This window comes from Austrofundulus limnaeus, unplaced genomic scaffold (genome assembly GCF_001266775.1).
Source record: "Austrofundulus limnaeus strain Quisiro unplaced genomic scaffold, Austrofundulus_limnaeus-1.0 Scaffold482, whole genome shotgun sequence".
Lineage (NCBI taxonomy): Eukaryota > Metazoa > Chordata > Actinopteri > Cyprinodontiformes > Rivulidae > Austrofundulus > Austrofundulus limnaeus.
In genome coordinates this window covers 364,200-379,950 of record NW_013952884.1, presented here as the reverse complement: position 1 = coordinate 379,950, position 15,751 = coordinate 364,200, and the positions used below count along the sequence as shown (strand labels likewise).

Genomic DNA, 15,751 nt, shown 5'->3' with positions numbered 1-15,751 from the left:
CTTTATGACCACAAAACCGTTACTAGCGTGGTGTAACTAATAAAGTGGCCGGTGAGTGTATATTTATCAAAATACCAATACCTTAAAAAAACTGAAAATAACAAATTTTAAAATACATTATAACAAATTCTTTGTATAATTATTCACTATGCTCAACATAAAATGCATACGTTTACATGTCTGCATGTTTATTTATATAATTATATGCAGAACGTGTAAAGTGCTCAGAAGAGGAGCAGCAAAACAGTCAAATCATCATCTTTGTGAACTTAAGGTTACTCTCATTAACCCCTTCCTGTTTAAGTGGATCACACAGCCTTTAATTGAATCTTGATCTCTTCCCCACCCCTTTCGCCCTCCTGCTCTCCCCACGCTATCATTCCTCCCAGCAGCTCAATCCGACGCCTCMTCCGTTTCTCCTAACAGGTGTTCTGTTTCACAGGGAGCACAGACTGTWAAGGCTTAAGGATGGTCTCGCTTTTGTGATCAAGAGGTCAAAAAGTCATGAGCACACGAGGTGCGGCATGGTTTCGAGTTTGTACCGTGGTTCTGCTCTTCACTGGTGAGTTCTGAAGATGTCCATGTTTGATGGTTTTGACTAACCCACTTTATTTTATTACGATTTGAAATTGCTTTCATTTACATGTTGGACCAATTCACTTACTGTGTTCTGTGCCTCCATGCCCACAAAGCTCAACAAAGTTGTGACAATCAGACTTAAGGGGTCAATAAGCAACAGTTTGACTGTGCTATTTCTGTGTCCGTGGTTCCGTGCGAACCTCTCAGGGTCGACTGGGTTAGTCTGTTACACTGCTGTGAAATCACTGGACTTAGGTTGCCTCCTGCGGTGGGATTGTCCCCATGCCAGTCCTAATATCACCTACACTGTACAAACAAAGACACAGGGGTAAGTCTTAACGCCTGCACCACAGAGAGTCTTGCTTTTCAAGTGTTCAACCAGTACTTTATTTCTTTTTCTTTCTAAACATTTATGAAAATATGCTACACATGACCAAAAATAATAATAATAATAATAATAATAATAATAAAGAACAGTGATTTCAATCAAACGACAGCTTGAAGAACACTTTCACAATAAAGGGAAATAGATTACTATCCATATTGATGGTATATAAATGGAAGATAAACAGCTAAAAATGAATTTTACGCATGATTTACTACAGGAATTCTGTAATGAACCCAATTTTCTGTCTTGAAATTTAAATATTTGACTATGATCAAGTCTAAAACAATGTAATGTATTTTAAAAAATCGTTTTAAGCCTTCAATAACTGAATAAATATATGAAAAATCTAAATTTTGAAGGCTTTTTTCCCTTCTTATCTGCATAATGAAAACAATTTAAAAGAACTTACTAAATGACCCATATTTTAATTAACAAATACTATACATCAAAAGGATAACATTATTTTTATAATACTGAATATAAACTTGAAGTATGATGCCATGTGTTAAGTTTGAGTAGAACAGTAAAATGAATAAATAAAGCAGAACAGAGAAGTCATTGTTGTCATGTGCTGATGCTGTTGTGTTTCAGGGACCCCTGGCAGGACGTCCCGTGGTGCGTTTGGATCTCGTCCAACACCTGTGATGTCTCGCAGGTCTTTTATAACTTTGAGCTGTACAACATGATTCGTCTCGGGGTCCACCTCGGCCCCGGCTCCACCGTCTGGATCAAGCCGCACAAGTTTGACTACAGTGACTTCAGTCAGTGACTGTCTGCAGTTTGTATAAACCTGTCATAGAAAGGGATGAATCTGCAGGTTTTCCATTTCCATTTGTGGGCCATGTTTCTGCTAATCAGATAATAGCTAATAGAACCAAATTTTCATTCATTTCTAGTTGGGAGTGTGGCACATGGTTTGAGTCTGCTGCTTTGGGTGATGTCAYCTGTTTTGAGAACAAACTTGAACAGATTTGTCTCTGCTGTTTCCCTCCCCTCACCTGTCCAGCCTTCAGCCCTCCATCTATCTCWGTGTCTCTGAACGATGACGACAGCCTTTCAGTGAAGGTACAGTTTCCCTGCGCTGCCAACAGGAGGTGCTCCCGTGAAGTGTGCTGCCCCATCTCTCAGATGATTGACCCCTGGACCACAGTGACTATCTCCAACCAGCTCAATCGCTCTGATCACCAGGTCTAACGATAAATACAACTATTTTCTTAACCTAGTCTACCCAGCGGAGGGCTTTTAAGGCTGGGAAATGTTTTTAAAAAAATACCATTTATCTATACGTTTGTGTGGTTAAAGAGCCGCACGGTTTGGACCCAGGAAGTGGCGTCCATTGTGGAGTTCTCGGGTTTGTCTCCAGGTCAGAACTATTGTGTTGTGGCCAACTTCTCCTTCCCAACCTTCTCCATGGCGGCTTCCCCACAATCTGCTTCCAAATGTGTTGAAACTGTGACCAAACCCGGTAAGAAGAACACAAAAACTAAAAATAATTTCATTTACCTAAAACTCATAAGACAATACAGTTTTTCTTGTGTTTTTTAACAACTACCTAAAACACACTTCACTACTCATACATCAAGAAAGTTATCCATTCTAGTCCAGAGAGGGAAGCTAAAATACCCCGCTTCCTCAGACATATTTAGCTTGTCCTGTGATTTTTGAATCCCGAAGGAGTACATAATCCTTCCAGTGATAGGTCTTCCCTGTGGTCCCGTCCCAGTGGGAGGGTGGCCACCTGGAAGGATCCTAATCAGATTTTTGATGTGCTTCTACTCCAAGCTACCCCCCAACAGATGGCAGAGTTTCTCAGCCTCCGTCTAACCCTGAGCTGAGCTACTGAAGAAAATCATTTTGGCCATTTGTTGCCAGGATCTCATTTGTTTGGTCATGATCCTAATCTCATGAACATACACTCACCGGCCACTTTATTAGGTACACCTGTCCAACTGCTCGTTAACACTTAATTTCTAATCAGCCAATCACATGGCGGCAACTCAGTGCATTTAGGCATGTAGACATGGTCAAGACAATCTCCTGCAGTTCAAACCGAGCATCAGTATGGGGAAGAAAGGTGATTTGAGTGCCTTTGAACGTGGCATGGTTGTTGGTGCCAGAAGGGCTGGTCTGAGTATTTCAGAAACTGCTGATCTACTGGGATTTTCACGCACAACCATCTCTAGGGTTTACAGAGAATGGTCCGAAAAAGAAAAAACATCCAGTGAGCGGCAGTCCTGTGGGCGGAAATGCCTTGTTGATGCCAGAGGTCAGAGGAGAATGGGCAGACTGGTTCGAGCTGATAGAAAGGCAACAGTGACTCAAATAACCACCCGTTACAACCAAGGTAGGCAGAAGAGCATCTCTGAACGCACAGTACGTCGAACTTTGAGGCAGATGGGCTTCAGCAGCAGAAGACCACACCGGGTGCCACTCCTTTCAGCTAAGAACAGGAAACTGAGGCTACAATTTGCACAAGCTCATCGAAATTGGACAAGAGAAGATTGGAAAAACGTTGCCTGGTCTGATGAGCCTCGATTTCTGCTGCGACATTCGGATGGTAGGGTCAGAATTTGGCGTCAACAACATGAAAGCATGGATCCATCCTGCCTTGTATCAACGGTTCAGGCTGGTGGTGGTGGTGTCATGGTGTGGGGAATCTTTTCTTGGCACTCTTTGGTCCCCTTGGTACCAATTGAGCATCGTTGCAACGCCACAGCCTACCTGAGTATTGTTGCTGACCATGTCCATCCCTTTATGACCACAATGTACCCAACATCTGATGGCTACTTTCAGCAGGATAATGCGCCATGTCATAAAGCTGGAATCATCTCAGACTGGTTTCTTGAACATGACAATGAGTTCACTGTACTCAAATGGCCTCCACAGTCACCAGATCTCAATCCAATAGAGCATCTTTGGGATGTGGTGGAACGGGAGATTCGCATCATGGATGTGCAGCCGACAAATCTGCRGCAACTGTGTGATGCCATCATGTCAATATGGACCAAAATCTCTGAGGAATGCTTCCAGCACCTTGTTGAATCTATGCCAGTTCTGAAGGCAAAAGGGGGTCCAACCCGTTACTAGCGTGGTGTACCTAATAAAGTGGCCGGTGAGTGTACATGTGTGGGGTTTGGAACCTGAAGGGACTAGGTCATGGCCCTGACTGCACCGTGAGATCTTGTGCACGAACTAGAGATGTGACGTTCGCGAGCGACCAGAATATTTTGAATGGCTCCTTACAACAAACGATGAGAACAAAAGTGCGGATAGTAAAGAGCCGTTCGTAATTTTATTTAATTTTACACCTTGTAATATCTTTATTTTTCCTCCTCGTTTTTACGGAAGCGGAGTACAGCAGCACAGGGGAAAGGGGGCTTAACAAAATACATGGTATCACCCTGATCACGTACAGCGTACATGATATATCCCAACACGATGATGCAACTTGTTCAAAAATTGAAMAGCTCTATGAAACAAACGACTTGTCAAGATCCGGATCACTTCAAAGAGCCTTTCCTTGCATCTCTACCATGAATACCACAAAGGAAACCAGAGATAAGAGGCAGTATGGCTGGAGTCTAAACTGGAGTCCACATTGGGAACAAGCTCAATTCTGCAAAGAATGTACAAAGTTATCAATCAGGTTGTTTTTGACAAGACAAACAAGATTTATGTTTGCTGTTTAAAATAATCTGTATTAAATCTTAAACTTTAAACAATCAAATCTCTCTTTGCCTCTGAACCTTCACCCTTGTTTATTTCTCATATGTTCTACTGTATGTTCTGCAGGAATGCTGCCGATGCTGTGTCTTGGAATCGGTCTGTCTTTTCTTTTCCTTTTCCTGCTTGTCATCATGTTCCTGCGACAGCCGAGGCGAGCCGGACCAGCCCCAGAAAATCAACCCAAGCCTCCGGTACGGTTTGAACCGTGGTTCATTCTAAAATCAGTTCTTCACCCAGCAGCCTAAGTATTCTCGCCTTTCTCTCCTACAGGCATCTGTTCACGATCTGGTTCCTTCAGTTCCTCCCACCACAGTCCCAGTAGATCCTTGTGACATCCACTTGGAATTTGCCGATGACCCCATCTCCTCCAGCTCCTCCTACAGCTTCCATTCCCACCAGGACCTGAGGTCCGGCGTTGGAGCCGCGATATCTAGTAAACCTGTTCACCTCAACTCCAGCTGTGCAGATGAAGCATATCATGACAACGGTGGACTAAAGCCAAAGAAGAGTCCGTGACTCTGGCTTTCAGCATCACACTCGTTTCCCACACTCCCCAGAAATGTGAAGGACACAAATTTAAAGACTGAGAGCTGACGTCTGAAACTGTGGCACTGCGCTCCAAATGAAGAGAAACAGAAGAAAACCTGTTTAAAGTCATTCGATGTTTGGAAAGTGATCCATTTTCTGAACTGGTATCTTATCTCCACAAAGGTTCAGGTTTCTTCTACGCTTGTTTGAAACTTGGTGCCATCTGATGAACCAGCTCATGTTTTTAGGAGCAGAATCATTAAGAAAATAAACGACCACCAATGTAAAGCATGAATGTGACATTGGTATCATTGACTGGTGGTTTGTTTTCTGTATGGAGGCAGGATATCAAATGACAGTGATATTAGAAAACACAAATACTTGAAAAAAAGCACTGTTGTAAGTCAAGATCTCTGTTCATTTCTGTTTATTTAGCACCAATTCACCAGTCATTGTTCTTTACAATAAAACTAACAGGTCTAACTCTTTCCAATACAACTGATTCCACTCAGTCAAATTCAGGTTTAATCCATCCATCCATCCATTTTCTGTACACGCTTCTTCCATTTCAGGGTTGCGTGGGTCACTGGTGCCCATATCTAGCAGTCACAGTGCAAGGGGCGGGGTACACCCTGGACAGGTCGCAAGTCCATCACAGGGCCACACAYAGAGACAAACGAGACAAACAACCATTCACTCTCTCACTCACACCTAGGGACAATTTAGAGTTATCAATTAACCTAACAGTCATGTTTTTGGTCTGTGGGAGGAAGCCGGAGTACCCGGAGAGAACCCACGCATGCACGGAGAGAACATGCAAACTCTACCCAGAAAGGTCCCCGGACCGGGATTTGGACCGGTGACCTTCTTGCTGAGAGCCATCAGCTCTACCAACTGAGCCACCGTGCCGCCCTTTTAGGTTTAATCCAGTTACAATTAAATATTTAGGACATAAGGCCCCATTTACACGACACAGATGTGGTGTGAAACTACAGGTTTCTGCTGCAGTTCAGCCTGACGTGTACAGTGGAGAGAAATGACTCCTTTTTAACAAAAAGAAACATCCAGCAGAACCAGATTCAGGACAGGCGACCGTCTGCCTCAACCAGAGTTGGAATGTCTTGTGCAGGATTGGGCAATCCTGGTCCTCGAGGGCCACTATCCTCCATTTTTATAGGATAGTTTACCAGGATAGCAGCCCCTGTGGAACAGGATTGGACCCGCCCTGATCTAGACTTCTGGTAACCAACAACATGAGCTGTTAAAGTTTATCTGATGCACCTGAAACATCCAGAACAAAGACTCTGGTTCTTCTTAGTGCAAAAATGAACTTAGAGTCGAACAAAATGTACAGGGGGATCTTTTTACTTGATGTTACTTTAAAGGGCTCCCTGATTAGTTGTAACATTAGACTTTATTTGATAAACATTTATTTTGACTGTAAAATAAAAACTGTAAAAATATTGTAGGCTGTTTAGTTTTTATAAATTTTAAAAAATATATTTTAACACAGACGGAGCCATTTTATTTACACACAAAGCATTCTGGGTAAATGATGATGTGGATAGGTCCTCGGTGCGAGGCTGCTAGTGAGCTATATCCACCCTGAAGTTTAATCTTGGACAATATCTGATGATCGACTCTTTTAAATGAAACCAGAGAGCGTTGACAGAGAGGAGAAGGTAGAAATGACTCAACCTGTAACTGAAAATATAGATGGAGGACAACAGAGCTGCTTCATGGAAGAAGAACCTCAGCTTAGCCTGTTAGCCTTTGCGCTAGCGTCGACGCTGTATTACCTTATATGTATTAGCTCGGCGTTAGCACGACAAACAAGCTAAACTGAGGTCCTCCATCCATATTTTCAGTTACAGGCTGAGTCATTTCTACCTTCTCCTCTCTGTCAACGCTCTCTGGTTTCATTTAAAAGAGTCGATCGTCAGATATTGTCTAAGATTAACCTTCAGGTATAGCTTGCTTCGCTGGCAGCCTCGCACCAATGACCTAGTTGACATCATTTACCCAGAATTCTTTGCGTCTAAATAAAACKGTCCCATCCGTGTAATATATATTTTTAACTTTTAGTTAAAAACGATAAAAACTAAACATCCTACAGTATTTTTACAGTCTTTATTTTACAGTTAAAATATATGTTATCTGTGGAAGCCCATTTCCGCTACACTGATAAAAAAATAAAACTTGTATCTCATAATTATGACTTAGCTATCTCATTATTATGAGATACTATCTCATAATTATGACTTAGCTATCTCATTATTATGAGATACTATCGCATAATTATGACTTAGCTATCTCATTATTATGAGATACTATCTCATAATTTTGACTTAGTATCTCATAATTATGAGATAGCTAAGTCAAAATTGGCTGAGAGCGGAATTGTTAAAAAAAAAGGTTGTTTAGAATTTGTGTACGTAAGTAATTTTATCACCGTATGTGTGACTGACTCCAGTAGAACACTATGAATCTAGCATGAATGCTAGGAGTAAAGYTAGCAGTCCATGGTTGCACTTTTTTCTGGTCAAATTCAGCTCGTCCCATTGCTTGAATCCAACTGTTAGCTAGCATCTTAGCTTGGGAAAAGTGACAAAAACATTCCTTCTACCTGAGGATGATGTCTGTATCCTGAGTCACTGTTACTGTAGCACAATGTACTGTGGCTGGGCCTGGTGGACTTTCATGCTGTTTTCCTGATTTTATTTAAGTTTAAACACAGCTAAACTTGTGCAGCAAGAGTTTGTACGTGCACCGGTGTAAGTCACGTGACCAGTGTTCTAAAAATAGCAATAATACCCAGTTGCAGACAAGCAACTACAAAACACGCCCACTTTTGCTACAGTCAAGGCCGGAGTAACCATATGGGCAATTGGGCAATTGCCCAGGGGCCCACGGTCTCTAAAGGGCCCTGGGCAGTGAAGGCACGGACATAACGGATGCGGGATATGCGTGGACAGTGGCTGCAATTTTTCAATGCAAACAATGAGCATGGCCTTAAAAGTTTTAGAAAACAATACAATGAAGCTTAGGGTTGGTTAGGGTTAGTTTCATAAAGTTAGGTACAATAAATTACAGTAGATAAAACCAACAAAAAGGGGTGTATCTTGTAGGGGCTTGGCTTGTACTGGCTGCAGCTACAGCTTGACTCTTCTCAAAAATGGCCTGAGTGGATGTTGCCATTGACAAATTATTCTCCACATTACAAAGAAAAATGGTTTAAGATAGCTTTAATTTATCTTGAAGGTCCAAACTGAAACAGATAGTGTGGTCATACTTTTGCAACAATATGTCATAATTGTAGCAGAAAAGTAGGAAAAGGTGCACTTTTTTTGGACTAATTCATCTTGGTTTAGTGAATTCTTGTTACCCATGCCTCTCTGTCTAATTTTCCCAAATTTGAGGCTCAGATGGAGGTACCTCACACACACAGTTGGCAGATTTCAGCAAGCAGCTAGATGTGAGTCAGAGAGCTGCATGAAGGGGGTCCTGAAACTGAGAGTCCCCACTGAAGCAGAAAGGGTCTTGCATGTACACATTGCCTCTGGTTGTGGTTTCTTCCTCTCTGCCCTGTGAGCAGAGGTTCAATACTCCAAGCCATGGTTTTCATAAACAAGAACGTGGCAAACGGCAGCTCCTTCACGCTGCTCCTCACGGCCAAAACGATATCAAACCACATTTTTTTCTCCCTCCGGTTTATTTATCTGAGATGTTTCTGACTCAGTGTTGCCGTTGCGTCAGACCTTTGCTGCCCGTGACCAGCACACCCGCCCTCCTCTGCTCTGTAAGAAAACAAGGAACATCTTGACATCTCTGTTTTCTGCCTTCTGTTTCGCTGCCGTTGCATTCTTTCCGCAACATTGGGGAGCTTTGTGGGTTTGGCCGTCCGGCATTGTTTGTTCCCTCGTCGTCCACCTTTTCCAGAGTACACACGCAGACCCAAAGGAGCAATCCAAAACCTCACAACCAGGCATGGCTTTTATTAATCAGCACCACTGTGGGGAGGGAAAAGCAAAGAGCTGGCTTACATGATCAGCACCTGATTACACAACCGAGACATCACTGAGCAGAACATAGCTTACTTCTTACTGTTCGAAACAAAATGGGACTTTTGTAACCAGCTTTGATCATCGTTGGGTTATAAGTGCATCCTGTCACTCTGCTGTCAGCAAACTAAAGGTTACATTTTCCAAAAGTTGTCTAATTATTTATCACCTAGTCACCATCTGTAAGTTAATAAAAAGCAGATTTCATCATGTCATTTATTAAGTAAAAATGGAAAAGCTGCAAGTGAAAACTTGCTGCCTCTCTATTTATTATGGTTATTTTTTTTATTTGATGTTAACCAGGTTAGTTGGTCGAGAACAAAATCTCAATTTCAGTGTCGAGCTGGGCAGGAGACAGCAATACAGAATTGATATGACAGCCGCTAACAATCAAACATCAAATCATACAGACCAAAGGTATGGATGAATAAGATACTACTACTACTGAAGAACTTTGACTATGTGGGCTGATTTCAGCARTTTGGATGGAGTATGAGGAAGCCTCAAGAAAACGTATTCACAAATAGAAACTAGATACCACATAGAGGTAACATAATGACCCCCCCATGCACAAATGCACAAGAGATTCCTAATAAACGTCATGCTATTAGGTGCATCCCAAAATTGTAGTGGTTTGGGTGGGGTCTTTTTTTTTTGAGTGGGGTGGGAATTGGTTGACCTGATGGATAGCCCCTCATCAGAGCTAAACAACCAACAAAAATCTGAAGTTCCTAATAGTTTTTGAGCTTTAAGCATTTTTGTATGTCCAAATASCCCTTTTTCTGATAAATTGGGGGTCCGGGGCACTGGTTGGTGGGCCTGATGKATAGAGCTTCATCAGAGCTGAACAACAAAAAAAATCTGAAGCTCCTATGTTGAACAGTTTCTGAGTTATAAGCATTTTTGCATGTCCAGACACCCCATCTTTGGATGGAGCCCCCTCCTCAAATATGGGGTCTATCATAAAACCGTTGGCTGGCGCAGTGTAGGTCGGACTCATCTACAGTCCTGCCAAATTTCATGTTGATTGGTGCAGCCATTTTTGTGCTACGGTTGACCAAAAATCACTGAAAAAAAAAAGAAGTACAAAAACAATTTGACTCGCGGGGGTCATAAATATGTAAAACAGCTGCCAACCTCAACAACAACTTTACTTCATGATCAGTCTACAAAATGCACTGAATAAACAAAACATGAGCGACAGCTTGGATTCTACAGGCCTCAGCAGGCTTATAGCACAGCTACCTTTAGCACTTTACAACACAATCTTTGCCCTCATTTAYTCATCCACACACATCTTAAGAAGCTCACATGAATAAATCATTATATAGAGTATTTAAAACCAATTAATTCACACATACATTATATCAGGTAAAGACTTCACTATATTATTGTGTACAAACATCTCATATTGGCAGATATGGAGAACAGTGAAACCACAGAGAATCAAGCACGGCAACTTCTTGCCCTGCCTGCTTGGAGTTTCAGCCGCTCTGAAGATGAACAAAATAAATCGTTTTATACACAGCTGTGAAGAGCTGTCCCCTGAGAGAGAGCGATAAGGCCAGGGAAGACGCCAGAGAGAAGAGCTTTAATGAAAATATACAGACACTTTCTCCCAATGAACTTTGAAAAAAAAATTTAAAGATGAAAGATTTAAGCATTTTGATAAAATTTTCAGTTATCATGAAGCTGTTTCTCCTTGAAAGGTTGAAAACGAGGAAGCAAGTCCTTGCATAACACCATAAAAAAGCAGAGCTCCGCAGGGTGCATCATAATTTCTCAACAAATTTTCAAACCAAAGCAGAAAACAAACTAGGTAAAACATTTAGATTTCAAAACACTGAGCTGAAATTTTGTGTGATCATACCCAAGAATGATGTAAAAAAACAACATGCTAAATGCTAGTCAGCCATTTTTAGACTTACAAAGCTAAAGATTTGTGCAGAAGTAGACAAAAACAATCTTTACCAAATACTGAATGCTGACCAAAATTTCAAAATGGCCACCACGGCTAACTTAAAAAAGCTATAATCTAGCCATTCTAAGACTTATTGAGATTAAATTTGTTGTGGTGTAGCTAAGAATGATCACATGCTGATTAGCCATGCTCCTAAATTAAGCTAACAACTAATGCTAATTTCACAAAGGGCTATAATCCAACCATTTCTAAACATAAACAGCTAAAAATATATATCTTACAACAGTATCAGAACAAACTTGAACAAAATCTAAATGCAAATACAAAATCCAAGATCCCCACCCACATCTCAATTATTTAGGGGTGGCCAATCAGGTGTCAGAGGTGGCATTTGCCACCACGACCACCCCTCTGGCTCCGCCCCTGCTTAATGAATCCAATAACGCTCTGTTTCTTGTGTTCTTCCTCTGAGGGACGAGGTGGTCTGAATAAAGTGTCTTTTTGGGAACATTGAGCCCAGCCTATACAAGACCCCCGCTTATATGTGTTATTCATCCATCCCCACTCACCGTAACAATTAGCAGAAATTGCGTCACAATTTAAACTCCTCTAGATTAAAAGATATTTTGTTTGGCTTTATGAGAACGTATTATTTTCCTGGTAAATAACCTTTATATAGTTTCCAGTTAAACCCTGAAAAGTGCAGCAGCTTCACTAACAGAGATCCAGCAGGTCAGAACAGTCAGTACTGACCTCTGTTTCTGTGTCTCTGACAGGAAATGCTTAGTCACTCAGTGACTCACAAACCGTGGAGAGGTCTGATTTGTTCCTACCCCCTGCATCAACAATACCAGTGTCCAAAGACGGTCAGCCATAAAAACACTCACAGCAGCACTTCTTTGAGCCGGACCGATGAAAAAATAAACAACCCAGGAGGAAAAAAAAACAAGAAATCTCAAAGCTTTAGTCGTAACAACAGCATTTTATTTTGGCCTCATTCAGTCAGTCATTCAGTAATTAATGTACAGTTTATATACAGGAGCAAACAAAGATTTACATGTCCTTGATTTGCCATCTTGCAGTAAAGGTTGGCAGTGCAATCTTGGCCTTTCTTGTTTTAAAAAAACAAAACAAAAAAACAGTGTCACTGGGTTCTTTCTTCTTCACACAAACACGCAAAAAACACTCCACAGCCGTGCAACCGCTCGTTTGTGACGCATAAAAACGTTGGATCCACTTCAGCCTCGTGTCGCTTGTCTGCTTTGTTCATCTGCGCCAATACTGAAAAAAAAACAGCAACAAACAACTGGGGTTGAACTGTTGACCGTTCAAATGAAAAAAGAACTTGCGACGGTTGCTGATCCTTCATGATGCGTTTCTTCTTCTTACGTCAGTCTCCTCGTGGTGCGTTTAAGGACCCTTACCTGAGCAAATTTGTGTATCTGCTCGACCACAGCAGCGAACAACGCGCCCACGCTCTCATCGATCAGACTCTGCATGTAGTGAACGGCCTCCTCATCAGACAGGTCCAATCTGAACTTATCCTGCACCTGATGGCACACAAACGGCTCGTTACATTAATGTGATATGAACCTGACAGGTAACCTGGGAGTACTCGCATAAAATGGGAATTTTTACTTTTTAGATTATATATTTTGCCAACAGAGTACATTTATGGTTATTGGAAATATAGTAGCACAATTTTCATATTTATGAAAGAATCTTTATAAAACAGCTTGTAAATGTGTTTGCATCAATGGATCTAACCCTGCAGCAAGTACGGTACTTTGGGTGTACCACAAGGATGAATATTGGGACCATTGTTATTTAGCTTGTAGATACATTAAATGGGGTTAAAATGTTAACGAATGCAGTGTAGGTTTGGGCGATACTGAGTCAGAGCGACCCTGGAGGAGAGTTTGTTATAGTAGACATGTGGCCTAGGGTCCACATCGTCAGTTTGTGGTGATGTTTCAAGAAGTTTGTAGTGTTAGGGTTAGCTGCTCTGCACCACCTGCTGCCATTGTTATGTTATGGGCTCATGCTTGATAATGAGAGCGTAATCGCAAAGTGCCAAGTACTGATTGGGGACAATTTTTCTACGACTTAATCGCATACAAAACCAGTTTGCACAAGCCTAATTCAGTGTCATCTGCATACGTTAAAATATAATTCTGCTTTTTTTTTAACGGCCATAAAAACAAGGAACAAGCTTCTTTATTTTCATATTTTATGCTGTGAGGTGAAAAGCAATTTAGTGTTCCATGCTGTTTTGGTTAATAGACATCCGTTAGTCTTCTTTGTGATATTCTGCATTACAATGTAGGGCTGCAACTAATGACTATTTTAATAGTCGATTAGTCATTGATTATTAAAACGATTAGTCGACTAATCAGATTATGAATCATATAATTATGAAATGGCACTTATTTAGCTATCAGCTTTTACATTTAGCATTAAGTTTATTTAAAATGTGGTGGTAAACACACAGAAGACGGGTACTCCATTCAAAAATTTAATCAGGTTTGCTGCTGAAAATTTAACAGCACATTTTTCCAAAAATTAAAAAAAGTACTTTTTCTTTCCCGTAAAACAAAGTTGGCACATTAGCAGCAATAAAAATAGTTCAGAACATTTTGTAACAAGCTGCAAACACTTTTTTCATAACCAAAGTATATCTTTAAAAAACAATTAAATTTTTATTTTGTGTTATTGGTTCTGCAGACACGCAACTTTTTTTCTGCAAATAACAGTGTCTACGAGTTGTCTCCTCATGTGTGTCGTTTAGCTCAGCATTTGTCTCGTCTCTTTAAACGCTCATGAATCACAGAAGTGCTTCCAAGACATGCGAGGTCCGCTTTGCAAATGTTGCAGATCAGTTTTTTTTCCCTTTATCGAGAGTGAAAGTGTCCCAAACCTTGGATCGTTTCATCAGTAGCCGCCATGACTAAACATGCCGGTGAACGCTACTGCGCATGTGTGAAGCTCGACAGAGAGAGACGAACAAGAAGATGTCTCACTCCGTAAAAAAATCACAGTAATAAAAATGACTATTAAATTCGCCATAAACTATTTTTATTGTCGACAATGTCGACTAATCGTTGCAATGAGAGAATACACTGAAAAGAAACAACAAACTGACCTTTTTAACCGTCTTGTCAGGCTCCAGAGCGATGTCGGGAATATTGGCGTCCACCATGAGAGAGAACAGATTCAGGATCAGGTTGGAGTATCTGAGGAAACGGTGAAAATGAAAAAAACTTTATGTGCGACCGAGTGTACTTTCAGGTGGAATTAAGGATTCTATCATAAAAAAACAAACAGCTGACACTAACCTCCTGAGGTGGAGGAAGGCGGTGTAGCACTGCTTCCTGAACTCCTGGTACTGCTCGCTCTGCATGCCCCCCATCCCCTCCACCATCTCTTTACTCAGCTTCATGGGCGGAGGCAGCGGTTTGGGATCTCGGCCGAGAATGTAGCCGAAGTCGATGTGGAAGAGTTTCCCTGTACGCAGGCAGAGAGAGAAAACTTAGAGACAAAAAAAAAAAAACCCTCTTTGAGCAGGAGGTGACCTTTCCAGACGTCCCGCCCCCGCCTCCCCTCACCGGTCTTTGTTAGCAGCAGGTTGTCCAGGTGTCGGTCTCCAACTCCCAGGATGTAGGTGATGACGCAGTAACCAGCTGGAATAACAGAAACACTGATCAGACCTCAGCTCGTTGCTCGATCTGAGGTCAGATCGGCGCAGAGCCTCACCGCAGCTTTTAACGTATGTATCCATCACCTCCGAGCTGATGCCGTACGGCCCCTTCTCACTCGGCGCGTGCTTCCTGAAGAAGCTCTGTCAAAATTCAAAAGTGCGGGTCAGAACAAGTTTCTACTCAAGCCCGACCAGTCCAGCTGCACCGTCTGCTCACCTGAATGTTGCCTTCAGTGGCCAGAACTTCAGCCACAGGGACCGACTGGACAAACTGCATGAAACCTGGAACAAAAATGTGTTTTTGTTTTACTTCACAGGAATCTTACAGGAGCTTTATTTAATAATTGCACGAGGATAAGCATGCAAAACAATTACAAATCCCATTTTTATTTTACAGAAAAGAGATGTAAGAATTATAACCAGAAAACTCTACAGTCACCCATCAAATATATTGTTTTATCAGTTGAAATTATTGAAATTCCATCAGTTAGTTGATTATAGTATTTTGCAGGTTATGTCTAAGGCTCATAAAAACATTACCTCAAAAACATCTATTTAAATTTTGTTAAAAGACACAGCTATTATAATCTTAAAGGGATTGAGATGTTTGTGAAACTTAAATCTTTAACCAGTTTGAAGGAACGATGTACATCATTCCAGGGAATAAGATTATGGAATAATCTGGAAAGTGCTGTTAAAAATGCCAGATCAATGTTTATGTTTAAGAGAAAGATTAAAATTGGTTGAAGAAATATGAAAAAAAAAATGTGTACTCATTCATATTTTTCTTCGAGAAGGATTGCTATTGTTGATGTTTTTGTTTTGTTTTGTTACTTAAAGACTATTAGTAT

The 15,751-nt window shown here is 41.2% G+C and overlaps 2 protein-coding genes across 3 annotated transcripts in view; one reads left to right on the top strand and one right to left on the bottom strand.

Annotated features, from left to right (window-relative positions):
- Positions 1–52: 52 nt before the first annotated feature.
- On the top strand, positions 53–5,709 carry si:dkeyp-75h12.7 (uncharacterized). Its single transcript, XM_014025529.1, has 7 exons — positions 53–562; positions 787–907; positions 1,559–1,728; positions 1,974–2,155; positions 2,270–2,432; positions 4,760–4,884; positions 4,964–5,709. Exons 1-7 carry the CDS (start codon positions 505–507, stop codon positions 5,207–5,209), a joined length of 1,065 nt encoding a protein of 354 aa, XP_013880983.1. The 5' UTR covers positions 53–504; the 3' UTR covers positions 5,210–5,709.
- A 6,456-nt stretch (positions 5,710–12,165) lies between these two features.
- pik3c3 (phosphatidylinositol 3-kinase, catalytic subunit type 3) overlaps positions 12,166–15,751 on the bottom strand; it is a gene marked incomplete in the record, with an annotated part of 19,645 nt that continues 16,059 nt past the window's right edge. For both annotated transcript variants that reach the window (XM_014025518.1, XM_014025519.1), the window contains 6 exon segments: positions 12,166–12,484; positions 12,628–12,753; positions 14,346–14,436; positions 14,539–14,707; positions 14,809–14,883; positions 14,957–15,041. In XM_014025518.1, the coding sequence (XP_013880972.1) occupies positions 12,470–12,484; positions 12,628–12,753; positions 14,346–14,436; positions 14,539–14,707; positions 14,809–14,883; positions 14,957–15,041 (561 nt within the window).